The 27668-nt window shown below is 48.5% G+C and overlaps 1 protein-coding gene across 4 annotated transcripts in view; it reads left to right on the top strand.

Moving 5' to 3' along the window:
* Window positions 1–2765: 2765 nt before the first annotated feature.
* The window catches only part of CEP192 (centrosomal protein 192), a 70525-nt gene continuing 45622 nt past the window's right edge, over window positions 2766–27668 (top strand). For 3 of the 4 annotated variants that reach the window (XM_032467379.1, XM_032467380.1, XM_032467378.1), the window contains exons 1-12: window positions 2766–2908; window positions 3140–3310; window positions 7450–7617; window positions 8252–8377; window positions 10929–11107; window positions 13406–13455; window positions 15630–15750; window positions 17604–17752; window positions 21796–22156; window positions 22558–22698; window positions 25177–25241; window positions 25784–25993. In XM_032467379.1, coding sequence (XP_032323270.1) covers window positions 3201–3310; window positions 7450–7617; window positions 8252–8377; window positions 10929–11107; window positions 13406–13455; window positions 15630–15750; window positions 17604–17752; window positions 21796–22156; window positions 22558–22698; window positions 25177–25241; window positions 25784–25993 — 1680 coding nt within the window. In that variant the 5' untranslated portion in view covers window positions 2766–2908; window positions 3140–3200. Of the gene's footprint in view, window positions 2909–3139; window positions 3311–7449; window positions 7618–8251; window positions 8378–10928; window positions 11108–13405; window positions 13456–15629; window positions 15751–17603; window positions 17753–21795; window positions 22157–22557; window positions 22699–25176; window positions 25242–25783; window positions 25994–27668 lie in introns of those variants that run through there. The other variant, XM_032467381.1, reaches the window with a different exon arrangement.

Genomic DNA, 27668 nt, shown 5'->3' with positions numbered 1-27668 from the left:
TGGGACTAGTAATATTTTTGGCTCTTGGTTCAGTTTTCTTAGGAGCTGTCCTGGATTTAACTTCCCTCAGGGCTAGAGAAAGATGTAATTTGAACAACATTTCATATTTGTCTATCAGCTAATCACACACAAACAATATAGTTGTTATAAATGTATATTATAACTTAGAATCTAATTTTCAAAGACACTCCTATGAATAGTGTCATACCTCTGGAGCTTCTTCACATGCAAAGAATAGAATTTATAAGATATATTGTATTAATTTTAATTCAAGGAACATCTGAGTTTTGTATCTAATAATTAATATGTTTTGTATGTAAAGTTAGCATTTTAACATTCCAAAGTAAGAAAAAAGTCCTTTCCAAATAATTCTTAAAGATCTTCCTTCTGTTAAAGATTTGTTTTGGACTTGTGTATCTGTCTAGTTTCAAAGCAAGAGGTAGAACATTAAGTCTGGATCCAGCTCAGAGTTAAGAATTCTCATATTTTGAGATTTCAGTCATTATAGAGGTACCTAGGGGTAAGATGAGGTAATGAACTGAGACAGACTCTTACTCCAAGTTAGTGAATATTGGGCATCTTCTGTGTGCAAGATACTGTGCTGAACACTTTGGGATATGTAAAAAAATAGGTAGTCTGCACACATTTATTCTAGTGGGAGGAGGCATGTACAGAATTTACAAAGGGTAATGAGGATTCTGCTTCATAATAGAGGTTGAACTGTACAGTACGCATTAAAGTGATTTATTTGAACTGGTGGCATTTAGAAGGGGTGTGGAATTTGGAGTAGTGAAAACAGTGGAGGGTAGGAGTTCTGGGGTGATGGTCCAGATGTAGACGAGGACTGGTGTGTTCAGGCAAGAGGCTGTCAGTGTTAGTCTGATGAAAGAATAAGGTTCACTGGGGAGCTAGTGTGAGGTTAATCTGGAATCTTACCTTGTGGTCACACTGCAGAAGGTATTGAGTGGTCGAGGTGTTTCCACTTAAAGCATCTGGTAAAGGGCAGCTGTGGGAGATATGTGCCTTCTAACCGGATGAGCATCACTTGTAACTCCCTGGACCGTGGGGCTTCTGCAGGCTCTTCTTGGAGTTGGAGATTCGGAGTGCACTGGCAGTTCTGTTCTCCTTTCCGGTTGGCAAGGTTAGAGAGCAGCGAACATTGTTGAGCACTTCCTCGTGCCCATGCTCTTCTAACCTTCTGGCAGGTAACCGACTTAACCCTCACAACACAGTGCTTGGGTTATCCCCGTTTTCCAGAGGAAGAGACTGACAGGGTAAAGCTGTCTGCCTGAGGCTGCACAGCTAGGAAGTGGAAGTCAGCACTGGGATTCAGGCAGTCTGGCATCAGTCTGGCTCTTTTCTGCAGGTACCTTGCCTTATAGACTCCTGTCACACTGCCAGGCGTGGGGCGAGCTTGGGTCACGTGATTTTTATGAAGGAAGGACAGTGAGTTGGGTACAAGGGATACAGGGTGAATGACAGGAACATATGGACACATTGCAAAAGTTCAACTCCAGTGTGTGGCCATGGTGTAGAGAGAGAAGGTCATTACACTCGAATAGTGTCCTTTCACTCTAAAGCTAATTATTTGGTTTATTTTTCAAGATTCAGAAAGTCTTGAGATTTTCCCTACCCAGTCTTTGTTCATTAAGTGTGGACAGAGGTAGAATAGGGCTAGTTAGATGCCGAGGCTGGAAGGTTTCAAGAAAAGAGGTCAAGAGCACTGCAGAGAGATCACCGAGTTTGACAGGAAGCCAGTCCCAATAAATTGAAACGAGTGTGAAAGTAGTGCTCAGGACCCAGCCGAAGCATGGAGTGGCTGCAGGTTGTGAGGGAGCGATAAAGGTAGGAGAGAGAGGCAGCATGGGCTTTGTGTGATTAAACGGAATCAAGACCGGTGAGTTTTTGGTTTTGGTTCTGTTTTTGTTTTTTTGGTGTTTTTTTTTTTTTTTCTTTAATGGAGAGATGCAGCATTTCCAAAGGCAGAAAGAAATCAGTGAATAGAGTGTTCAGTGATGATAGCTGAGCAGGGTTTTAAAGGAGATAGAAAGTTAAGTGGTAAATAGACTTCTTTCCCCACCAGGCTAAAATTAGGAGGTAGGGACGTTAAAGTCAACGTTGTTTTTCTTGTCCTCTCCGCCCAGTGTGCCATCCGTCTTAAACATTAAGTAACTGTTGAACGAGTGAAGTTAAGGAGTTAACTTCGGGAAAGGCGAACTGTTTACCCCGCTGAGGCTGTACGGAAGAAATTTTGTGACAAAGGAAAGCGGAAGGCGTGGTTTAAGTACAGTAGTGGTTAGGGCCTTGTGCTGAGCAGGTGCTGGGATGGGATTCGCGGCCCAAGGAGGACGGGAAACGCAGGAAGGCAGTTAGGGACGGGGCTCATCCCCCAACCCTCTCCGCGGCGCGGCCCCGCTGAGTGACGGCCTAACTGCAGAGCACACGGGTCAGCGTCTGCTGCCGTAGGACAGAGAGCTGGCAGCCCCGACCTCGGGGTGTGTCGGGTGACTCGTCCCCCCGACAGTGCTCCGTGCGCCAGGCGAGGCCGGTGCCCTCGGGCCCCCGAGTTTGGGAGGCGTGGCGCCCTCAAGTGGGTGAGGCTCTGGGCGCCGCGCTGCCGGGCGGAGCGCGGCTTCCCGCTTCAAATCCGGGACGCCCGCCCTCGCCCAATCAGCGGGCTCGCCCTTTCGCGCCGTCCAACCCTAAGTCGGCTCGGAGTCCCCGCCTCTCGGCCTGTGCCGTGAACCGACGTAAACCTGAGCGGCGCGCTGTACGGCCGGACCCGGTGGACGCCGCGGGTGAGTGCGCGCACGCGCACTGTCTGTGCCGCCGGACGCAGGACGCTCGACGCTCCCGCCTCCGCGGACCTTCCAGTGGCTCCGCTCCCGCGGCTGGTGTCGCGGGCTCGGTGAGGAGGGTCCTCCGGGCGGGGAGGGTCGGGCGTGAGGGCTGGGCGTCCGGACTCGGGTTTTGTTGCCGGGGCCTGCTTCCCGGCCTCCCCCTCACGCCAGGCGCGGGGCCCCGCTCGCGGGCCGGGTCGGGCCGGGGAACGCGCTCCCGCGCCCCCGCGGGTCGTTTCCTGCAGAACTGGAAGCAGACGGCGTTTGACGTCGCCCTGCTTTGGTTTTCTCCCTTTCAGACTTTGCTTAGAGGAGCATGAGGTCCCTTTCGAGGCCGTCGCCTGGAGGACAGCGGTTTTTATGACAGTATTTTCACTCGCTGTTACCGTTTTGAGGTCATTTGCCTGGAGTTTTTACTGCTCCAAAATCAACTTTTTCTCCGGATTTCAGTTTTTGGGGCGAAGATTACGGTAAGCTTTGAAAACTGCTATGCTAGATGCCTGTCTGGTTGAGAAGAGTGTCTTAGGATGTCGGCAGGTGTGATTTGCCTTTTCCCCACCGCGTATACTTTTAAATGTGTTCAGTTGTACACGGAGGCGTCCAATTAAAGACTGCAGCAAATGGTATTTTATATACCCAGGCGTGGAGTTACAGCAGTTAAGTGTAAGTAAACTCAGGCAGGAAATTTTGAGGTTACTTCTTTGAGAGGAACCCGAGAGAAATACCAAGAGAAATCCCGAAGGCGGCTTCGGAGTTCAAATAAAGTGACAGGAAAGATGGCATCATACCGTCCGCACTTTCGGTGACAGAACCGTGGCGGTAACGCGACACGGAGGGACGCGGGGTCTCCCTCCTAGAAAGGCTCTAGGACGGCGACCCTGGATGGTGTAGACCAGGTGTGACCCTTCCGGAAGCAGGAGACACCGGGTGCCGGATGGCCGCGGGAGGGGCGTCCCCTGGTCTGCGCTCCCGTGGCCCCCGCAGCAGAGCCCCACTGTATCGGCACTGCTGAGGACCGTCAGCTTCCAGAGTGTCTTTCCTGGTGGGTGTTTGGTAGTGGTGGTTGCATGGATGGCCTTTGCTTACTATCTGAGTTTTCCTGGATTTGATTCCTTCTACATAGGGGTAACTCTTAGGGAGCTCAGTGTAACTTTTGATGTGGTGCATGTCTTTGTAAATAAGGAAGTGAGTTAGTAACTACAGGACTAGGTGTGGAGAGGCTAGTTGGAAGACTTGCACAGTAGTTTAAAGAGTGGTGGATAGGTAGGCAAGGTTTCTGCTCTTAGAGAGCAATCTTTTTAGGGGAAGAAGACAGAAATACAGAAACAGTGATAAATGCTGGAGAAGTTAAAATGAGGGTGATCGACTGTGGAGCTACGTGGGACTTAAGGGACCACCTCTCTCAGAAGGTGACATTTGAATTGAGGGGAATGTCAGGAAGGAGCTAGTTGTGCAGGTACCTAGAAGAGTGTTCTGGCCCTGAGGTGGGGTGGGTTTGGTGTCACAGGAACAGAAAAGCTGGTATGTGGTGGTAAGCCAGGAGGTGTGGAAGTTGAAGTGGCTCGCTAAAGTTTTCATTAAGGGTACGGTACTGATTTATGTTTAATGGCCCCTTTGGTTGCCATATGGAGAATTAATTGTAGGGTGGCAGGAATGGAAGCTTGGAGACTGGTGAAGAGGTTGGTAGGGTGGTAACAGCAGAGATGGAAATGTGTGGAATGATTCAGGGTGCGTTTTGGGTGCAGGCGTGTTTGCCCTCAGGAGTTGGCCTCCTGGATGTGTGCTGTTTGGCAACTGTGTTTTCATTGACTTTAAGTGTGTTCTAGTGGAGTCCTAGTTTCCAGCTGATGTCGGTTCTTAAGAGTCCTGTGGTCTGGCAGGCATTTGAGTTGGCGATCCATCTGTGTAAGCTGTGCACTGCCTGACGGAGCCGATGTCGGATTCCTGGGATCCCTGATGAGGAGGGAGCAGGCAGAGGAGGAGGATGTCCAGTCAGACACAGGAGCGGTGGTGCGGAGGCTTCGGAGACGCTTGGCTGTGAAGAGAATAGGGAAGTGGGACATGCAAAGGAAGGATGGGGACAGGTTTTCTGCCTCCTGGCATAGGGTGGGAGAGTTGAGGGTGTTTGTAGCAGCTGAGAAGAGGAAGTAGTTTGAAACGTGATAGGAGGGAGAACACGGACATGATCTGAAACGGGGCGTTTATGTGCTGGTTGGAAAGATATGTGCTGTGTACTGGCTCAGTGTGGACACAGCCATTCACCCGGTAGGTTTACTGAGGTCTGCTCTGTGCGGGGCGCCGCTCCAGGCAGGGGTTCACTGTTAAACGGGCCGCGTCCCTGCCCTCACGGAGCTTCCGTTCTAATGGCACGACTGGAACACTACGACAGGCCCTGCTGCGCTGCACAGGCTGATGACCTGGGGGAGGTGAAGGGGCAGGATGTTAGGGCACCTGGGCGTCGTTGGAGGACCGGAGGACCGGCAGGGAGGCGAGGGGGGCCGGGTTGGGTGAGCGGAGGAGAACAGCAGGAGGCAGGTCGGAGACATCTGGCCAAGGACCAGCTTTGTCAGTGAGATGGGAAACCAGTGGCAGGATTCCAGCTGGGGAGTAACAGTGCTCGACTTGTCTGACGGGGTGACTTGCGTTTGGGGAGTGCACTGCGGAGGAGACTGGAGGCCTGCGATGGGGGCTCTGCAGGGAGGGTCCCTAGGAGATGCTACCGCCTGAGCACAGCGGGGGCTGTGGGGAGAAGGAGGAGCAGCCAGGGAAGCTGGAGACCTGGCAGCTGTGTTTTGGAAACCAAGTGCAGAAAGTATTTCTGTGAGGATGTGTGAGTTTGATTCTGTTAGGTTTAAGAAGATGAAGACTGGAATTGGATTTGGGATTTGGCAGCAGGGAGATGGGTGTTGATGTTGCCCAGCGTTTTGGTGGGGAGGGGCTTGGGGATGCATGGAGCTGGCTGGCCCCCTGCGGTTCCCTTCTGGAGGCTGCATGGTAAAGGGACCGTGGGGATGTTGCGGTAGCTGCAGGCAGAGAGCAGGGTTTGAGGGAGAGGAAGCTCCATAGAAGCTGGGGGAGCTGACGGTGAGCTGGTGGGAGTGACTGCGCAGAGAGAAAGGTCCACCTAGGGTCAGGTGCAGAGTGGACAGGGCAGGGGTACTTCATCCATAATCAAATACGTTTCACAGATGTCTAGTGGTCTTAAAACTTTTCCCACCTTATAGAGTAATTAAATTTGACCATCAGACCTACTTGAGTGCCTCTGTCGTTGACCCCAGCACAGTCCTTCATTGTCCGCCTTATCAGTGGTGGCACCTCTTAGAATATTCTTCCAGGCTCTGAGCCCTCTCCCTTCCTCTCCTTCAGCTGGTGGGGTCAGTCCAGACTTCCTAATAGACCATTGAGGGCTTTTAGGATCCGTGGTTTTACTCACTGTGAAGTTTTCTACACCTGATGCCACATACAGTGGCACTTGGTAGGGCCGTCACACACTCAGTGCTTAGAGCAGAGTAATACCTGGGCTTGAATCTTACTAATTGCACAACCTTGGGTAAATTTAGCCAATTTAGTCTCTGAGTTTGTCTTCTTTAGTGACATGAGGATAAGTGAGATGAGGTAGTAAGTATGCAATAAATCTTAGTTCTCTCCCACCACTCCTTATGTTTGTCACCTTAAAAGCGCCCTTATCTCATCATACTCTACCTGTAAAAATTCTGCTCATTCTTCAAGGAATAGCGCCAATACCCATTTATTGAGTCTTTCCTGATTTATTTTCTTCATTGAATTCCCCACAGCCCTTTCATGATAAAGACTTTGAAATAATTTTGCATTTCTTTTTTTTTTTTTTTGTGGGGAGAGGAGGTAATCGGGTTTATTTACTATTTTTTTTTTACTGGAGGTACGGGGGATTGAACCTGGGACCTTGTGCATGCTAAGCACGCGTTCTACTGCTGAGCTATACCCTCCCCCCTGAAATATTTTTGAAATTGAGTAGCAGCTCCTGAGTACTACGGCCACGGGCAGACCAGTGGCCAGCGTGGACTGGGGGCCCTCTGTCAGTCGTGCAGGTTCCGAGTCAGGTGCCCACGCTGAGCCTTTGGGTGCCACGTTTACCAGTTTTGCCTTGTCCGTGTGCCAGATACACTTTATTTAACTTAAGATTTTTCTTTGGATGCAGTCACCTTTTAGCCATTTACTCACCCTTAATCTCTCAGATCAGCAGCTGGATTTTGCTAGTTCTGTTTTCTATTCCGTGTTGGAATGTGTACCCAGCAGGAATGCTTGACTTGTCGTGAAATCATGTGCATGTGCCATTAGTGTTGTGCTGTCTTTGGTTCTTCACTCCAAGAGCAGACTGAGCTGTGTTCTAGTTCATTGTTGTGTTAACTGTAAGAAGAACGTGTGATGTTTATATTCTCAACTGTAAAGTAGCGAAGTATTCTGAGAATTACTTTACCCTAGAATGCTTGCTAATAGTATCCCCTCTTGGTGCTGTTCCCCCCAAAAATGATTTTTTTCCCCTAAAGTTTATCAGTTTTCTAAGATTTAGAGGCATGTACTCTTAATCATGTGAAAAGGTTTTACAGTAATATTTGATTTCTCATTGCAGTGAGATGGAAGATGTTCGAGGTATAGCTGAAGAGTCATTCCCAAGCTTTTTAACCAATTCATTACTTGGTAATAGTGGGATTTTGGAAAATGTGACTCTTTCTTCTAATCTTGGCTTGCCTGTTGCTGTTTCAACGCTTGCTAGAAGTAGACACAGCCCTGATAACAGGTAAGAATTGTGTGAACAGATGGTTGTTTCAGATCCATAAAGCCTGCGAGGTACTGACACTTCTGTGGATTTCCCAGTCAGGCTTGTGCTTTTGCTGTGTCTGAGGGCTTGGCTGTTCATATACAACTGTTACCAGAGAAGATGAAACTTACCCTTTCCTGTGCCATTGCCTTACTTGCAGTGGTGGTGGGTGTGGAACTGAGCTCCGGTGACCTTTCAGCCCACTGACGGTTTTTCTGTCCGTATTGTTTGGCTTTGTGTTAGTTCACCTCTTGGCGGCTAGTATTCTGAGCTGCGTGCCCACGTGTGGCGTGTGTAAAAGTTCACCTGTGCTGGAATATTTAGCCGCCGTCCTGTCCTCCCAACCTGGACTTCCCTGCAGGCCATCGCCTCTACCTTTGAAACAGGGGTTGGAGGAATTCACTAAAAACCTTTAGCTTTAAGGTTTCTGTGGCTCTTCCGTTTAATGCCGGCACACTGTGCTGGTCGTGCATGGTCTCAGTGCTTCGACATAAGATGAGGGGCTTGAACACTGGGCCCTTTTGTTGGTTGTACAATCACATGGCCCTGTGGTGTAGTGAGTTTAAATGTGTATAATCTAATTGTTAGCAATTAAACAATTTTTTGTGTGTAGGTTTTGTGATGTCCAGGCATCTTACTTAGTGGAAGGGAGGTTTTCGATTCCGTTGGAGTCCTCTCCCAGCAGCCAGAGTGAAGTGGAACCACGAGAGAGGTTACAGCTCGTCTTCCGGGAAGATGAGTAAGTTCACCCCTGCGTCTTGCTCCCCGTGTCTTGTGGAAATGCACACGTGATTGTCTCTCATCAGGTCTGAGAATCTTAGTTTAATTACAGACATTTTCAAGCTCTCAAAATACTTTTTCCCGTTTGACAAGTGACATATGCTCATTGAAAAAATTATAAAATATGACAATCATAAGGAGGACAGCAAAGGTCTATAATCCTGCTAACTGGGTAATAGCCACTGGCTATCTTTTTATTTGGTCCTCTAGACGGTCTTCTGTGCACACTCACGTGTACATATGTAATGATACGTTACGGAGACGGGACTGAGCTGGGCATGCTGTCTATCGCTGTAGCAGTCGCTGTCTGTGCTCCTCTTTCCACATGGGTAACGCAGGCAGCATCACGGGCTAGTGGCTGCACCACGTTAGGCATCGAGATCCTGGAATTTTACCATTTTAAATTTAGTGAGCTTCTTTACACGTGCATTTTGCACCTGGTAGATTACTTTGTTCAGAGAAATTGAATTTGGATTGAAATTGCTGGGTTAGGAATATTTGATTTTACAAACCAGAGCAGACAAGCACGTTGCCCTTGGGAAGGTTTGTACCGGTGTCTCCTCCCACTGGAAGACGTACGTGAGGGCCTTGCTTCTCTGAGCCTCCTCACTATGTAATGTTACTTGTAATCTCTGATTTTGGAAGTCAGGGAATGTATTTATACGCGTGCCTAAGTGCACAGAAAGAAGTCTGCAAGGCTATACACCGAGACGTAAGCAGTAGTTATCTCTTGATGGTGGCATTCCAGGCAGTCTTAAAGTTTTCAGAGGTGAATTCATAATTGAGTATTCTTGGGATTGAACATACTTTAATGTTTATTCATCACTTATGTGTTTGTTGTGAATTGCCTCCTGATAAGATTTAGATGTAAGGACTTTGCATGTATTAAAAATGTTAACTCGTATATTCATTCATTCAGCGTGTTTTTGACTGAATGCCCACTGTGTGCCAGGTGCCCCTCCAAGGGCTTAGGAAAGACCAGTGAACAAAACAGGCACTACACAAAAGGCATTAGACTATACCGATTGTATAGTATATTAGAAGGGAGAGTGCTAGAAGAAGGGAGAGTGCTAGAAAAAAATGGAATGTGATAAGGAGGATGTTAGGAAGGTTGAAGGGAAAGGTCACTGCGGGGCTCCAGGAGGTGTGAGGTCTGAGCAGAGGCTTGAAGGAGGGAGTGGCCCTCAGGAGGTGGATTGGAGGTGGAGGCTCAGCCGGGAGGGCCGTGGGCACACAGGGGCTCTGACCAAGTCGGGGGCCCCGCAGGCTCACTCTGGCCACATGTGGGAGTGTGTGGGGCCCCCTTTCTCCACGTCTGCACCCACATGGTTATTTGTGTTCTCTTTGAAGATGGCCATTCTGACAGGTGTGAGGTCACATCTCATTATGGGTTTGATCTGCATTTCCCTGCTTTTTGTGTGCCTGTCGGCCATCTGTATGTTTTGTTTGGAAAAATGTCTGTTTAGGTCTTCTGCCCATTTATTCATCAGGTTGTTTGTTTTTTGCTGTTGAGTGATAAGAGTTCTTTGTATACTTTGCATGCTAGCCCCTTGGTGGATGTAACAGTTGGCAGGTGTCTCCTACCACCCAGTGGGCTGCCTGTTCCCCCCGTTGATGGTGTCCTTTGCCGTGCAACCTACCCCTGCTTCTGTCTGTCTTCTCAACCACATGACTCTGTCCGTTTATGGCCTGCCTGCCACCCCTGCCTTCTCTTACTCGGCTTCTGTTTGATTGGGTGACACTTTCGTGTGTCTGCATGCGAATGCTCCTTTGGGTCAGCGAATGGCTTTCTGTGTGTTATGGCTGCGGTGAAGAGATGGAGAGACCAGCATGTCACTTGGAGTCTGCCTCAGGCATAGAGGGTTTGGACTCGGAACACATGGCAGAGCTATTTTCTTTTCATCCCTCCTGGCCAGATTTAAGCCTGGCCCTGGGAATCTGTGTGTCACACGATAAATTTGTTGCATTTAGCAGCTTTTTCCTGAAGTTCCATCTCTTTGCTCCTCTTGCTGGTGAAGTGGCTTTGGTGAGTGGCAGACCTGAGAGGTTTTGCAGTAGGATGGGTGGAAGATTGCTTTTATGGAAGAGCCTTTTCATCTGTGTATTAGATGACGAAGGCAGATAGGAAGGTGGGATAGGAGCAGTGGCAGGGGCTACAGTGAAGCTTCCAAAGCACTTGTGATTCAGAGAAGGAGCTGTCTGGCAGGTGCACCAGTGTCCTTGAAGTCTGTCTTGTTTTTAAAAAGCTGAGCTTTTCTCTTGATGTGATAATACTTGGGAAAGGAAAAAAAACCCTTATTTTATCACTTAAGAGGCAGAGTAACAGTATGATACTTGACTTTGTAGGTGGTACGACACTGGACCCAAATGGTAGGACAGTCCCCAGGACGCCTGGCTGGTCCCAGAAGTGTTTTCTTTTTCACAGATGAAATACGTAACTGATTATTGGATGTTTTATAGATATACCCGAGGTAACTAACATTTCGTCGTTGTTTTGTTCCCCTATAAAGAAGTTCTGTCTCTAAGACAAAGAACCGTACGGAAAGCCAGCGTTTGTCAGATGTCGTCCTCAGAGAGCCCGCTTTTCAAAGTGACGCAGCAGGAGCAGACGAGGGGCCGGCCAGAGTCGCCGAGCCCTTCCAGAGCCGCCGCCCCTTCGACGGGGCTTCGCCGCTGCAGCAAGTGCGAGGTACTGCGCCAAGCAGCTTCCTTCTTCCTGTGCATGTTTTAGTTTCCTCATGTCCCTGTCTCTGGAGCGGTGCTTATCTTAAACTGTGATACTGTAGACTGAAAATACTTCGGTTTGGCTTTCACCCAGTAATGTCACATCTGTAATGCTTCTATGAGGAAAGGTCTCTTAATTAACTTCTCATCTGTCCTTACTGGTTAAGCTGAAACCTCCCTTGCTGTGGAAACCATGCTATCTGATGCTCACAGCACGCTTTAGGTCCAGGACAAGGAGGCTGTTCTGATGCCCTTTTTGCATTTTTTTCCCCCATCAATTAGTTTGTATTCTTGTCAGCAGTTGTTTTTGTTCCTAAACTCATTTTTATATAAACTGGTGAGTTATAAATTTTAAAAGAAATTGTAAGAAAACCAAGTTGAACACTTTGGAGCCATTTAAAAAATTGTTATAAAATTGGATCTGGGGAAGAAGCTACCAAAATGTGGGGTAAACTGTGAAGTAAGTAAATTTATAGGCTTCTGTCAGAATGCTTTTAAGACTCTATGTTCTCTTTCTTCAAAGAAATGAGACCTGAAATTGAAAACTGTATTGTAGGGTTCTGTATGGAGGGTGCACCAAACCTCAGTCCAGCGCTCAGAAGGCCTTGCTTATGTGCATGTTGTTGGATTGGTGGATGGATATACATTCGTATGTTCAAGTTAGAATTTTTAAGGGATGTTTATGTTTCTCTTGATGAAAAATGTCAAATATGTATGAAAGTAGAATAGACGAAGTCCTCACACAAGCAGTGAAAGAAAATATGGTAAACTGGACGTCGTTGAAGCTGAAAACTTGTGCTTCTGAAGACACTTTTGAGAGAGTGAAAAGGCAGCCCAAAGATGGGAGCAAATATTTGCAAACCACGTGTGTCGCTCCTGTGTGATGAGGGCCTAACACCCAGCGTACGTGAAGAAAGCCTCGCAACTCCGTGGAAAGACAAGTAACCAAACCTGTAGAAGCGCAAAGGACGTGGCTGGACGGTGCTCTAAGGAAGTTGCACGGACGGCTGGCAGGCCTGTGGGGAGACGCTGAGCCTCTGTGATCGTGAGGGAAGTGGACGTCAGAACCAGGAGAGGCCGCCTCACACCTGCGGGAGGGACGATGGGGTGGTTACTGCGTGTGTTCGTTAGGAACTGGGCCCGCACATTCAACCCAGTGCCACATATGACCCCAGACATGCATCCGCGCAAACTTGTCCACACGAGTGTCGACAGCCGCTCTGGTCACAGTAGCTGGAAAGTGGAAGCACATCCCTGTCAAGTGAGGTGCAGACGAGCCAGTTGCAGCGTGTGCACTTGGGGGTGTTGCTCAGCCACAAGGGTAGGATGTGGGTGCGTGCTGGTGCGATGAGCTGGAAAGCATGCTGGGGGCGGGACACACAGGGAGGCCTCCTTTGCCCGCAGGCCTGGCACACGGACCCAGGAGACAGAGTAGTTGGGGGAGGGGAGCAGGAGTGACTGGTGATGGTGCAGTGCTGAGAATATGGGGTGCTTAGCAATGATGGTTGCACAGCTTCACAGGTATACCAAACCCGCTGACGTGTACATTTTAAAGGGGTAATTTTATGGTAAGTTTTGTATCATTAAAACAAATGCCCGTAAACCTCTCCCACAGCCTCGGGGTGTAGGACTGTGTCACGTGCTTCATTTCTGGTTCTTGCTGCCTTTTTTCCTGATACTTAAAAATTCCAGACATCATCTTGTTCTTACGTGTTTTAGCACATCTGTAAAAACGTGGACATTTCCCTCCATGACCACGGTGCTGCTGCAAGCGTGGTCCTTCTGTTGACAGCTAGTGCTTTAGTCCACACTCGGCTTACTGCTTGTCTTGGTGGGTGCTTGAGTTTGGCCCAAGGAGGATTGTGTTCAGGTACACCTGCCGTGGGGTCTCTGGAGTCAGCGCCGTGTTGAGAGCGTCCGAGTGCCTCATCCTGGAGACATCCTGCTGGTCTCCGCTGTCTGTCTGCTTCCTCGAGGTGTCGTTTTTCTGGCTTCTCTCCTGCCCACCCTCTCTGTAAAGCAGACATCGGCGCTTAGATTCCTGTTCAGGTGTTTTTGGCAAGTGTTTAACTCTTCCAGCTTCCCCAGCCTAGCAGTTTTTAATGTAACTGGCCTCTACCCTCTGCCCTCATGTGAAAGTGCTCTATTCTGTTTAAAGGGAAAAATGTTTACTTAGTTCGTTAATTTGCTACCTTTAACTGTTGTTGGGTGTTTAGTTGATAAAAAGCTGGTCTCTGAGTTTTGTGTTTGTTTTCTTACACAGACCTTCCCGTTGATTCTCGTTCTCGGGCGTGGATGAATGAGGAGGACAAGGTAATCTTTTACGTGTTACCCATTTGTGGAGTGGTCTTGGGGGAGTGAAAATTGTACTTCACACACGTGAGTGCTGAGTTGTTGCTGAGCGCGCGGCATCTCTGTTCGGCTCTGTGCGGCTCCGGTGGGAGTGGGCGCGTGGGCTCAGGGCTTCTCCCGTTTGATTCGGCACATCCCGAATCCCCGGCTCAGAGGGCGCTGGGTCGTTTGTTGACTGATGGGGGCTGTGTTTATCTGCAGGCAGTCCGAGTGTCCGCCCACAGCAGTTGTGGTCAGGAAGGCAGAGCGTGATCTTTCTCTCAGGGTGAAGTGAAAAAAGAAAAGCACCTGTGACAAGCTGCTGGGGCCTGTCCTTCCCCGTGTCTGCCAGGGCGCTGTGGGTGGGGTGAGCTCTGACTTCCCAGCCCGGGCCTCACGTCCACTTCCTCGTGTGTCTGTGCGTGTGTGTGCGTTGCTGTATGTGTGCACGCTTGGAGGGATGTGACGGGAGCCCCACCGGGACACAGGAAGTAGGGACGGGCCCCTCAGAGGAAGGGTAGTGGGCAGAGAAACACTTATGTCCAGTGTTGGCGGCGAACTGTGATTTCTGGCCTGTAGTCTCACTCAGTTATGAGAGTTGTGTATTAAATATAAACTGAGCACTTCTAAAATTTATAAAAAGGAGGTGCGATTGTTGTTCTACTATCATAAGAATTTTTAGGATTATTTTTATAAAAAGATGAAAAGGGTCTAATGTAAGAGGTGTTTCCCTGAGCGGGGTTGGCTGGCTGTAGCTCCCTGTCCACGTCCACGCTGCCTCCTGTCCCTTTCAGTCGTACTGGAGGGTGGCCGTGTCCGTCTGTCTGTCCCTGGTGGTTCATAGCAGCTTTTGTGCCACAGCCACCAAGTTGAGCCGTCACGACAGAGACTGTGTGGCCGGTGAACCCCGAAATGTTCACCGTCTGGCCCCTCACAGGAAACATGCGGGCTCTGCTGTGTGCCTGTTCCCTGCGTGTTACCACGTGCCACTCCCAGCTGTGAGAGCCCCTCTCGCAGGTGTTGTCAGGTGGGAACTCGGTCACAAAGCATGGTTTCTCGAACGTTTAGGAAAGATGGTTTCTAAAGAGGGAGACTAACTTTTTCTGTGATAGATTCATTTATTTTCTCAGGCTGGTTGAAGACTTGACTTCCTGAAAGTGTAGAAATCGTTGATAATTCAGAGAGGGACCATAAAACTGGGAAGCAGCAAACAAGTGTAAAAACATGAGCTGCTTGGTGCAAACGGATGAGGAAGTAATTGCAGGAGAGAACTGCTCTGGAAAAGCCCGGCCAGCGGTCTCCCCTGACTGCGGGCCGTCCAGGCGGCCGGCGGGGGCGTCTCGTGTCTGCAGGGGCAGCGCCACAGCCCTTTATCCAAGTGGGGCCTGTCCGAGCCCTTAGTTCAGCTGGCCCGTGTGCAGGGCGCCAGGCCTGGCCATGTAGCAGACGCGACCCGCAAGGTGGAGGTGTTTCACACATATTCTTTCTCATAGAGATTTCCCCCAGTTTTTTATCCTGAAAAGTGTCACAAGGAGCTTACGTTCGCAGAGCAGTAGTGTGGTGCACCGTGGCCTCAGGTCTCCGTGAGCCTAGCTGGGCACCGTCCTCTCCAAGTGCGGAGGTTCATTGAGAGCCTATGCTTTTATCCGAAAAATGAGTGTGCATTTTGTAGTTTTACTTCATAAGATGATATTGTTGGACGTATGTTTAATATGATTGTGAAATAAAATTGACACTTGAGGAAATTTACTTTTTATTCTGGGCCTCGAATGTCCTAGCAAACTGCAACGTGCCCGTGTGCCTCTCGGTCCCCGGCTGGAGCCGGGAAAGCCCTGTCCAGTGCAGCCTGCGGAGCCCAGCTGCGCTCTTACCGGCACCTCCTCTGCAGGCCTCGAGCTGCTCAGACTCGCTTGCGTTTAGCAGAGTGACTACTGCCAGGCCCTCCGAGCATGTGCACACAGCATGGGGCCTTAAATGTTAAGGATGCCTCACTGGGTGGGTCTGGGGAGGCAGGTGGCCTGGGCAGGAAGAGGGTCGCTAGCCCGGTCCTGAGCCGGGACCACAGACGATGGGCTGGTTGGCGGTCCTCCCTGCAGCCTGTGCTCGGCCTCACGGTAGCAAGTGCGCTGTTCTCGTCTTACTTTTATTTCTTACAGATCGCTGTTCCTGATGCAGGAGAACAGTTTGAAGAGAGGAGTCCAAGCGATGACTTGAGCCATCTGAGTCTCTTAGAAAACGAGCAGCTAATGTCCTTGGCGAGCCTGGAGGAGTCCTCTGGTAGTGTGTCTAGACCCGTGTTGCCCGGCCCACACCGTGCGGCTCGATGCCTCCCTCGGTGGCAGTGGCAGCGGTGGTGGGGCCCAGCCATCATGCGGCTCTCTGTGTCTTTGCCTTGTTCTTTACCGCCTGCCCGCCAGCACTCCCCTGGCTGCCTCTGTTAAGGGCTGGGGTTTTCTTCTCCTGTTCAGCGACCTGTAGGACCACGCTTAGTTCTCAGCTGAAGGTCAGCTCAGTGCCGCTCAGCAGGAGGCCGTGTGGTAGGAGACCTGCCAAGTGCGCAGCGTCTGAGCTGCACAGGCTGGGGCTCGATTCTCACTGAGGAAGGGGCCTTAGTGATGGGGGCGTGGTTTTCCCCTGAAGAAGGGGCCTGATGTGGGTGCGGGAAGGAAATGCATTTCAAGAAGCAGGGACAGCTTCAGCAGAGGTGGATAGGCGCATGGCCCATGTGTGAGGAACAGCCGTGGTCTTGTGTGCAGGTCTGTAGCACCGGGTGGTGGTGGTGGGGGGCTCTGAACTGGGGGCTAAGTCCAGAAGGTCGGGACCAAATTAGTCATGGCTTTGAGGGCCAGGCTGCTGAGCTGAGTGCAGAAAGGACAGGTTTGGAGGCCAGGGTTTTTAGATATGTTTGGATTATAGAATTGTTGATGTGAATTTGTACCGATCTTCGTTTTAGTAGGATAGACTGAGATGAAATAATTCCATCACAGGTTATGAGTCCTTAATTTTAAGGCTCTTAATTTTTTTCCTGGTTTGAATAAAATATATTCTTTTTTATTATTGAATTGCAGTCAGTGTACAATGTTGTGTCAGTTTCTGGTGTACAGCACCATAGTTCAATCATACATGTACATATGTATATTCCTTTTCATATTCTTCTTCATTATAAGTTACTACAAGGTATCAAATATAGTTCCCTGTGCTCTACAGTAGGAACTTGTTTTTTACCTATTTTATATATAGTAGTAGTTTGTATCTGCAAATCTTGAACTCCCAGTTTATCCCTTCCCACCCTTTTCCCCCTTGGTAACTGTGAGATTGTTCTCTGTGACTCTGTTTCTGTTTTGTAAGTAAGTTCACTTGTCTTTGTAGGCTCCACATATGAGTGGTATATGGTAGTTGTCTTTCTCTTTCTGGCTTAGTTCACTTAGAAGGATGATCTCCAGGTCCATCCGTGCTGCTGCAGATGGCATTTCTAAGGCTCTTTCTGTTGATTGCAGAATCACCCCCTTGACAAGGCAGGGACAGCTTGCGGCAGCATTGTGAATGAGTGAGAGTTGCAGTTTTGTCCTGCCCTTGCTGGGCTGGGTGTTGGAACGTTGAAAATCACTGCATTGTTGTTTTATTTGTTTATTTGCAACTTCCTGGTTTTGTTGGAGGTTGAATTTTTTTTTCTCATCATATCTATTAATTTTCAGCTTCGTTATACCTTTTTTCATTTCTTTTTCAAAATGGGATACTGTTTGAGGTTTCATTAATCCACCTGGAATTTGCTCTAACTTCTCCTGTGGGAAGTCTCTCTGTCTTTTATTGCGAGTTGCTCATTTCCTACACCACTTTCTGAATAATCTGCCCTTTTCCCACTGATCTTTGCCACGTTTGTTGTATCCTAACTTTCCACATATGCCAGGACTTACTTCTGTGCTGTCTTCTCAATGAGGGTTTAATATTTAGTCTGTGTTAAATGCTCGTAATGATTTGTAGACTGAAATTGTAATAGTTTTTCACGTTAAATATTAAGACAAAATAACACAGGCTATAGACCTATGTTTTCTCACTGTTTTGATTAAATATGACTTACAGTTAAATCACTACTTCAAAGCCTACCCTGTTTTTCTCCGTTTTACCAACAGATGATGATATTGATGATGAAGAGTTCTATGACGATCATTTGGAAGCTTATTTTGAGCAACTGGCGATTCCAGGAATGATATATGAAGACCTTGAAGGACAGGAGCCTCCGGAAGTCTGTTTTACGTTACCTACAAGTGGTCCTAGTCAGGTACATCCCTGTCTTCATGGTTCTTCAGAAGTTTGGCAAGAGGTGTTACAGGTCTCAGTGGATATTGACATAGAGCTTAAGCTTCTGGTGCTCTTCGGTCTCTATTTTTCCCAGATGTAAACTGATGAGAGAAATGCCTGTCCTGTCCTTTCCTGCTGCTTCTTCCCTCCCCCTCCCCTGCAGGGAAGGCACTGGCACCGTGAGCAGCCACGCCCCCTTATCCAGAGTCCGGAGTCCCCAGTTGTGAACGTTCGTGCCACCTGTGCCTTTTCTTTGTCTCTCCATACGTGCTTTTTTACTGAATCATTTGAAAGTAAGTTGCAGATACTATGACATTTCGCCCTAACATAACTTAGCATTTACTTCGTGTGGTAAGAATATCTTCCTATATGATCATAATTCTCTTTCTCACTTTGATACAGTGATTTAGACTAATATGCAGCCCGTTCAGATTTTCCCACTTGTCTCCAGATGTCCTTTACGGGTACTGTTCTTGATCCAGGCTTTAATTACACTTGTGTTTGGTTGTCTTGTCTCTGTTCTGTCCATGTGGAGTCGTTCCTTCATGTCCTTGAACTTGTGAGATCGAGGCTGCTGTTCTGTAACGTGGCCTCTAAGCTGGGTCTCTGATGGCTCCCCCCCCCCGATTAAATCAAGCCTGTTCCTCACGAACAGGTTAGTTTCTCTGGCAGCCGTAAGTGCTCACGTAGACGCCAGACTTCCCGGGAGTTCTTGCTGGCACAGCACCGGCCTGGTTGGTGTCTGTCTCCCCACTGAGCGCCTCCTCTGCTGCCTTCCTGACGTTGCTCCTTGTTACCTTGCTGTTTATTTCTGCCTGCACAGGGTTATACTCAGAACTTGCCCTGAAAAATAGGACCTGTTGAAATGTTTTAGGTAAAATGCGTATATATGTTTCACAGACATAAGAAGAATGAAAACTAAATCCTTTTTTTTTTGAGTTTAGGCTGTATTGCATTATTTAATTTCTCTGTGATCACTTCTGGCTTATCTGCTAGGTATGTCAGTTCTAGAAGAGGTCAGTCAGAGTCTTCAGTTTGATTGAATTTTTATGCAAGTATTTTTGCACCTTTAGGGTGTTTCCTCTGTGCAGTCCTCTGCTGTGCTTCGCGTGCACGCGGTGAGACTTGTGTCGCCTCCCGGGCGGGCTTGTGCCTCTCCAGAGGCGGTGCCCTCCCTGCGCCCTTTCGGTGCTGTTGGCCCCGTCTGCTCTTCGTGGTGCTGGTGTTGACGCCCTTGCTGCTTCTTTACCTGGTGTGTGCTTGTTTTCGTCTGTTCAAGTCTCTTTGGTTTTTCTTTCTCATTTGTTTGGAGAGTTTCTTGTAAATAGCATGTAGCTGGGTTTTATGTTTTAATGTCATCTGGTGGTCTGAGTTTTTTAATGAGCCAGTTAACCCTTTAACACTTAGTGTCATTATTAACATTCTTGATTTTGTTCTTGTGTTTTACTTCATTTAATGTTTATCTCATGTTCTCATTCTCATTTTTCCTTGCACTGTTCATGTCTGCTCCCACCTTCTCTCTGTCCCTGGTTCTTCTTATCTGTTTGGAGTTTCTGTTACTGTGTTTCATTGATTCTAAGATGAATCAATCTTTTTCGTGTTTTAGTGCATCTGAAATCAACATGTGTCTTGCAGTTGCCGACGTGTCGTAGTTTAATGTTTTATTTCTGAGCGGTACATGCAGTGATGGCAGATCTTAAAGGCAGTGGTTAGATTCTGTGAAGGATGCTCTTTTTCTGTTCCTTGGAGGGCGTTCTGTTTTCTCTAAATCGTCACCAGACAGATTCTCAGCTGTTGCCTGAGCGGATGCTGGCATGTGTGCCACCAGGGTGTTTTGTGACTTCCCTGTTTCCCCGAGACTCCAACGGGATGGGACTGTCAGATGCTTTGACGCCTGACACCTCACCTCCTAAGAGACCTTTGGATTGCTTTTATTCTGCACCCCGCCGCCCCCACATTTCCTTAACTCTTAAGTTTTGCTGAGTTACACTGTCAAAGTATAGACTAAGACCTATCTCGTGTTCAGGTTTAAAAACCGTCAGCAACTGCATTGGGCCCTTTTTTTCCCCAGTAAATCACTGCAAGGGGCTGCTCTGCTTCGTGGGAAACCCCAACCCCAAAGCCGGTCGCCTCCAGATGTTTCAGACCCAGGATCCCTCCCCGCGCTGTCCTGTCCTCTTTGGGGTGGGTCATGTCCTGGAGGTGGTCGGTCATAGTCACAGCTGTGGCTTCGCCTTCTTGGCTCGAAGAGCACAGACCCTGTCCACCCGAGACTGTCCTCACCTGACTGTGTCCTTCATGCAAGATTGTTTTAAGGCGCTTTACTCAGTAGAGAGCTAGTTTCCTGCTTGCTGGGTCTGTTTAGTCTTTGCTGGTGCCCTGTGTGAAAAATAGCTAGCTTCAGATGACGGTCTGTGTTTCCTTTGTCTTTTCTTCTTTTGGGATATTCATATTTCAACTATTGTTTTTATACATTCTCTGTGTTAAGGAGGTATTTTGATTCTTCTGCATTTCATTTAACTTTGTGGCTCAAACAGCAGATGTGTACCTCCTCCAGGCTCCGGAGGCTGGGAGTCTGAGGCCCGGGTGCGGGCAGGGCTGGTTCTCCCGAGGCCGCCTCCTGGGCGTGTGGACGGTGGCTTCCCCGTGTCCACAGAGGGCCTCCACCTGCTGTCCCCATGCATCTCAGCCTCTGGTGTCTGTTAGTTTCCCAGGGCTGCCAGAACAAATACCAAAATTTTGCTAACTCAAAACGGCAGCAATTTACTTTCTGAGTTCTAGAGGCCAAAAATCTGAAATAAAGGTGTTGAAAGGGCTAAGCTCCCACCGTGGGCTCTTTCCTGCCTCTCCCAGCCCCTGGGGCTCTGGTGCCTTAGCTCGCAGGCGCCCCTCCAGCATTGCCTCCAGCCCCACGTGGCCTGTCCTTCTGAACTCTTCCTCCGCTTTCTCTTTTGAGGACTCTGCTCCTTGGGTTTAAGGCCCATCCTGAATCCAGGATGGTCTTATCTCTTTTTAACTTAATTTCATCTGCAGACACCCTGTTTCTGAATAAGGTCACAATTTACAGGTACCACCTCGGTTAAACTTCAGATGTATCTTTTTCAGGAGATACGATGTAACTCACAGAAGTGTTTTAGCTAGATGTTACTCACTGAAGAATATGAAGCTACCCATCTGTATTTTCTCCTAGTACTTTTATATCTGAATCCTTAAGTTGTCTGGAATGAGACAAGGCAGAGTTTTTGTGTAACGTTGTTGGAAAATCACCCAGTTACTAAACGGTGGCACGAGGCCTTTATTTCGAAGTCAGCATCTTGCCCTTCACTTAGAACGGCCGCCTTTCAGTCTCTTACCCTGGAAAACCGCTGCCCATAAGGCTGTTTGTCGTCACACGTGACCTGGCAGAGAAGACTGCTGTCGGGCTGCCCTGGTGGCTGGGCGGCCGCTGAGGCTGGGAGTCGGGGGAGGGTGCCGTGGGCTCACAGATCCCCCCGGGCAGCTGCGGTTCTAGGGCAGAAGAATGCCGCGGGGGATGCTGGGGAGTGGTTTTGAGGCACTGGCTTCTCTGCCACGTCCGGTGCAGTTGTTCTTGGACTTCTAGTGTCACTTGTAGGATTTGCTGTTTTACTCCTGTTCAAAGTTGTTAATATTTGTGTTTTCATGGTCTGTTATGCGTATTAGTTTTGTGAGTCTGGTCACACTAATGGGTTCTCATCCTTTAAGAGACTTCGAGTGGTAATTACAAACATTGAACTGACATTTCTGACATCCTGTGATGTAAAGACCGTGTGGACCTACTTTTGGTGTCTGAATCTCTTGGTGTATGTTTCTCGTGACCACAGTCTGAATTTTGGTTTTGGTAAATTCTTTGTGATTGGTTCATGTACAGTCTAGAAGAGCACAGTGAATACTGTGTAGTCTGTTCCCTTCTAGAGTAAGTACATTCTGTAAACCACGTAACTTCTTTTTGAAAGGAGTTATGAAAGAGGAAACTTACTGCCGCTCTGTTATTTAATTTTTAAGGAAAGTGCAAGAGAAGAAGTTCTGGTGAAGACTCTTGGGGCTGCTAACGCGAAACTTAATCCTGTTTATTTTCATGACACAAGTGCCAGGAAGGAGGATTTTGACTTGGTGGACCCTTTAAAGCCGGAGGCAGGGTCCCCTCATCAAAGTAAGCATTTGACAGCAGAGGCAGAAACGGCTCTGCCCACGGACGGGTGTTCAGACCCCGAGACTCGGGAAGTGTCTGCGCAGGAAAACGTGCACGTGGCGGCTTTGAAGCCTGTTCGTGACGATGGAGTTAGTTCCGCTGATGCTCTTTGGCCACCAGCTGGCGAATGGCGAACGTGTGAATATTACGAGTCCTTTGGAAAGAGCAAAGACCGTAAGTGGGCTTTTTAAAAAAAAAAGTAGAGAAATACGTATGAAGTGCTTGTGAATTTTGAAGAGAATATGCTTCCAAGTGAAACTTACCTAGTAAAACGTTTAAAGTCCTCTGTGGTGTCTTTATTCACAGCCTAGTGGAAACGTGCCTGAGTCTTAAGAGTCAGCCTTTCCCTCCTCCCTCCATTGCGGACTTTTACTGGGATTAAGGCTGATTTTTCCACCATCACATTGATAGTTTTCTTTTGGGAAAGTAGATTTTTCTTTCTCTAGCTAGTTTTGGGCAGATTTCAGTACTGTTGATAACTAAGATAGGTCAACTAAATAAAAATTTTTAAGAACATTACATCATTTTATCTGTTGCATGTGCCATTAGGGTGTCTTTGGAATTTTATTTTTTAGATACGGATCCACCACAGAGTGTGGTGTATCAAAATGAAGAGGGCAGATGGGTCACTGATCTTGCTTATTACACGTCTTTTAATAAAGAAGATGTGAATGCGTCTCTAAGTAATGAGCTGAATGAAGACTTCAGATCCGGCTGTAAGTGTGTCAGTACCCACTGCCCCAAACTGCTCTCAGTGAGTCCCATGGTGTTCCGAGGTCATCCTATACGTCCTAACCAGCCACGTCACACCCCTCCTGGAAGGTGTGCTTAGCTGCTGTCTCTGCAGGAGCAGAGGCTTGAGTCAGTCACCCATACTCTCTTAGGCCAGGTGGAGCTGAGCCTTTCCCTGAGCAGTGATAAGTGAGCAGTTACAAAAGCCCCACCCTCAGGAGACTGTCCGGCAGCTTGGAGGGTGGGACGAGAGAACAGGACGACAGGCAGGTCACCTGGAGTCCAGAGAAGAAGTAACTGTTGAGTCACGCCCCAAGTGGCTTTTGAGTGGAGTTTCTGCCCCTCAGTATCTGGGGCGTGAGCTATTCCCAATGTGTAGAAAACTTGGTGAAGAGAAGGCGATGAGGCAGCCTGGGCACATTTGGAGAGCAGAAATCCCGTGTGGCTGGCGAGCAGTAAGAGGTGGAGGGCTGAGGCCAGAGGGGCAGGGCCAGGTGCGGGGAAGGCTTCCACCCACCCCCCAGCTAGGGCCGTGCCTCGCAGGTGAACGCCTGTGTCCAGTGCCTGTGGGTCTCTGGTGCTGATGGCGGGTGAGTGCCCTCTTGTCATCTGATGACCCTCTACCCACCCCCTGGGGCTGGCGTTCAGGGCTCCACGCGGCAGCCTCATCTCTCCCCGACCCAGGGAGCCTCAGTGTTGTGGGGACCTAGGTGTCACAGTGAGAACAGACAGGGAGGTACGCCAGCATTCAGTGACTGCATTTCAGGACAGTAGAGCGGTAAGAAGAGATCACAGTTTGTGGTCTGAGTTATTTGGGAAGATGCAGTCCTTTTAGATGGGAGAAAACAGAAGAAATGGTAGAATTTTGGATGATTGTGGTTTGAAGTGAGGATATTCACTAGTTTGAAATACAAATCTTAAATTGGAGGTTAAGTTATAGTTAGAACTTGCTCAGTGGTACCTTGATTTAGAAAGGACAAGTGGCCACAGACTGGACACTGGATATGGACCTTGTCACTGAAAAAGCCACTGGTCATAGAATTTTCCTGTGTTACTGGTGGGGGTGTAAACTGATAAAGCCATTTGGAAACTTGTTTGGCACTGTCTTGTGACGGTGAACTTGACGAACTTCATACTTCAGGACCCAGTCATTCCACACCCAAGTGTGCACCCAGTGTTTAGGGTGTGTGTTCACCTGGGACGCATATGAAGACATTTACAGCAGCATGACATGTCTTAGCCCCAGACTGGACACTCGCGACTCCCGCTGACTGTGGGACGGGCCGTGTCTGTTCACAGCGGGTGCAGGTGGCGTGCAGCTCCCCGCTCAGTGGGGTGGGCTCACAAGTGCATTCAGCGAACGAGGCTGACTGAGCACGCACGCTGGGTCTGTAGTCAGCCCCGCGGAGTTGCAGGTGAGGACCGCGGTTATCCAGATGGGCACTCAGGGAGGAAACTCCAGAGGCCTCTTGTGGATCTGGTGAAACAGATGTGTTCGGATTGTGAAAATTCCTCGTGCTGTATACTTAACAGACACTTTTTGTATGTAAATTATGCTTTGGTAAAAAGGTTTTAAAAATTAGTGATCGAGTTGAGAAAAAAAATTTGCAGTTAATGTTACAGATTGAGGGCCTATTTCCCAGATATGTAAATAGTTCTAATAAACAGTAAGAAGAAGGCCTGCTACTCAGTATAGAATTGGACAGGGGCTGTGAACAGTTTATGGAGAGAACATGGACAGGCAGCTCCTGGGCCCTGGTTTTTGCCTCCACCTGCACGATGTACGTGCAGATTGTTCATTGTAACAAAAGGTTGGAAGCAGCTTGCACATAGAAGACGGGACTGATTCAGTCAGGTGCATCGTACAGGGGCACGCCCTGCGGCCGGCAGGAGAGCTGGAGAGGCCTTTCAGGTGCTGATACGGATCACCACCCAGATAAATCGTCTACAGTCCAAGACATAGGAAAGCTCATAAAGAGGTGGACCAGGGGAGGAGACACATTTGTAGACACATACAGTGCCTGTGATTTCAGGAGCTTCCTGGCCCTCCTGTGCTGGTTCGTGGACCTGTGGGTTCAGAGTGTGTCTGGGGTGGGGGCTCGCAGGCCGGGGGACCATCACCGTCTCCACCAGTCGGGACCCAGAGCTCCCTGGGGCTGTGCTCTCCCTGAGGCCCTAGCAAGACACATGTCCCTGCACTCGTCAGAAGCCCCGTTAGCAAGTTAGGGCAGGTTAGCACCTGATGAGATCAGTCACAGTGGGTGTTCATGACCAGAAGAGTCAGAACCACAGACTTACATACTTCGTAAGATGAGTCCATCGTGTACTGGAAGCTTTCACATACATTTTCAGTTTTATTTCTTAAATACTTCATTTTCTTAACTAGCTAAGTTGCGTTTCTATGCTAGTGTTTAATTAGGCATTGGTATAATGTAATTGTATAAACTTGTCCTTTTTTTAAGCTGAAGCTTTGGATTTGATAGCGCAAGACGAGGAAGACTTTAACAAAGAGCACCAGTTCCTGCAGGTTTGTGTTGTGTCGACAGTGACTGGCGTTCAGGGTTTTCCTTGCATTTAAGTGTTCATGTCTTTCTGAATAGATGTGTAGTGAGCATAGAATTGTCTTGGGTTTTCTCATATTTAGCCAGTTTCTACCTCTTCCTTTGTGCTCTGTTAACTGGAAAATCACTGGCGTATCACAGTGATGTTCAGTGCACTGAGGCCACCTTCGTAGGCTTCAGAGGTGCTTCCGTACACTTAAACCAGGTTGTAAGATGAGGTGGCGCTGCTTGTTTCTGTTGAAGATTTGCTCCTTTCTGAAGATTTGTACCAATGGCAATCAGTATTTCATAAAGCAATATATTCAAAATCAGAGCTCATGTGTTAAAAATTAATTTATCTTCTTTTGGACCTTAGTACCTTTATTAGTTGCTTAAGCTTGAATTTGTCCAAATTTTTCAAAAATGTTAATGTTTAAATTTTCTTCATTAAATTTTTATTTTTATATATTAGAAAAACAAAAAGAGGGCTTGCAGGGGAAATAAAATGAAACGATAACTTTCTTTCCAGGAAGAAAATATGGATGCCCGAAACACTTCAGTTGCCCTCGGGGACACGTCCTGGGGAGCTTCAGTCAATTACAGTCTGTTGAGGCGATCACTTAGCACATCAGATTTGGACAAAGATGATGCCAGCTATTTACGGCTGTCCTTAGGAGAGTTCTTTGCGCAAAGGTCTGAAGCTCTCGGTTGCCTCGGTGGCGGGCACAGTGTGAGGAGAGTAAGTATGACGTGTGCCCACAGTGGTTAAAGTCACCAGCCCTTACACTTCAGGGTTACGGTGGTGTAGCCTGAGTGTGGAATCTCGAAAGCACAGATGGAGTAGGGATGTGGTGGGGCAGTGGTGCAGAGCTCAGTTTGGAGGGCGGTCGTGCCCTGACTCCAGCCTGAGCTCTGCCCTTTACCTAGCTCTATGACCTGGACCCATGTGCTTAACCCCTCTGTGCCTTAGTTTCCCAGTTTGTACAGAGGAATCTGAGTTTCAGGGCTTTGTGAGGGTCAGTGTGATGGTGCCCACGGACCACTGAGCCCAGCCTCGCCTGCGTTCAGTCTCCTGTTCCTGTTAGGGGTGTGTCATCGGCTGGTGGGAAGAATTCAGAGATTCATTTTTTTTAAACCGCTGGTCTAAAAACAGTTTTGTTTTAACAAGATGTAGAACATGTAGGACATTTTTAAATGCAAGTGATGGTGCTGAATTATGGGAAGGAGTGAGGAGAAGCCATTTGTGTGCGGGGTCAGGCTGACGTCAACCCTGGGGGTCAGGCACTGCCTGGCGCCTGCATGGTGGGGAGGGGCAGCGCGTTTCCATATAAGACACCGTGCCTTATGTGAAGGCCTGCAGCTGAGAATGGGGGTGGCTTGTTGGAGGAACAGGAAGCAGGCAGAGCTCATGTGACTGGCTGGCGGGTGGATGGTTGAATGGAGGAGGTGGACGAGGGCCGGGTCACTAGGGGTCCCTGCAGGGCTCGGGGGCGTCTTGGGGAAACTGGGAAGGCATGCTCGGAGGCTGCGAGCAGCTGGGTCGTGTGACGGGAACCTGGGTGGAGAAGGAGCCCTGGAGGAGGAGAAGCAGGCAGAGGCAGAGCACGTCAAGGGAGATGCTGTGAGGGCTGCGGTCTAGGACAGCAGCACAGAAACAGGGCAGCTGAAGGGTTCGGGTGTCCTCTGGAGGTAAATTCCATGTAGGAGCTCAGTGCTGTTGGAGGGAGTCTGCATTAAAACTGGATTTCACTCGAGAGTATGATTTAAAACATCAGGGTGTTAGAACTCAGTTGGTTTACAGAAAAATTTGGAACTGAACTGAGATTCCCACCTGCAGTGAATTAAGAAATGAGAGTAAATAGAGACGCAGATTTTCCTGCCTGGATCGACTGGTTTTGGCACACGACAGAAGCTGGAGAGTAACTGAGCTGCTTCCTGAGCAGACGGGTCTGTCCTGTGGGATTTGTAGTTTGTGTTAGTTATGAAATGTGACTCGGTTCAAGTTACTGAATCGAAGGAGGAGGTCCTCACGTGAGGATCACTCGAAAATTGAGTGCGTTTGACAAATTCACACTTAGGTCTGCCACGTGGAAGTCCTGGGAGAAAGACAGGCGGGCTTTCCCTGCCCTGTAGCAGGCTCCTTGAGCATGAGCCTTCTGAGCCGTCATCCGGGTCAGTAGGGATGTGCTTCCTCTCAGTACGGGACACAGGATGCAGTTACTGTACAGGGTGAGATGCCCTCGTAAGTTCTGTAGGTTCCAGAAAGGCAGGAGGATTTTCCTGCTTTGTCACTGATAGGTCAGTCCCTGATGATTTCTTTTTGATTTTTTAGAACATGTATTTTATTTGTTTATTTTGTGGGGGAGGTAATTAGGTCTCTTCCTTTTTTAGTGGAGGGACTGGGACTGAACCTA

Source organism: Camelus ferus, chromosome 24 (genome assembly GCF_009834535.1).
Source record: "Camelus ferus isolate YT-003-E chromosome 24, BCGSAC_Cfer_1.0, whole genome shotgun sequence".
NCBI lineage: Eukaryota > Metazoa > Chordata > Mammalia > Artiodactyla > Camelidae > Camelus > Camelus ferus.
Note: the sequence above shows the minus strand (reverse complement) of the source record. Positions and strands in the feature narration are given on the sequence as shown.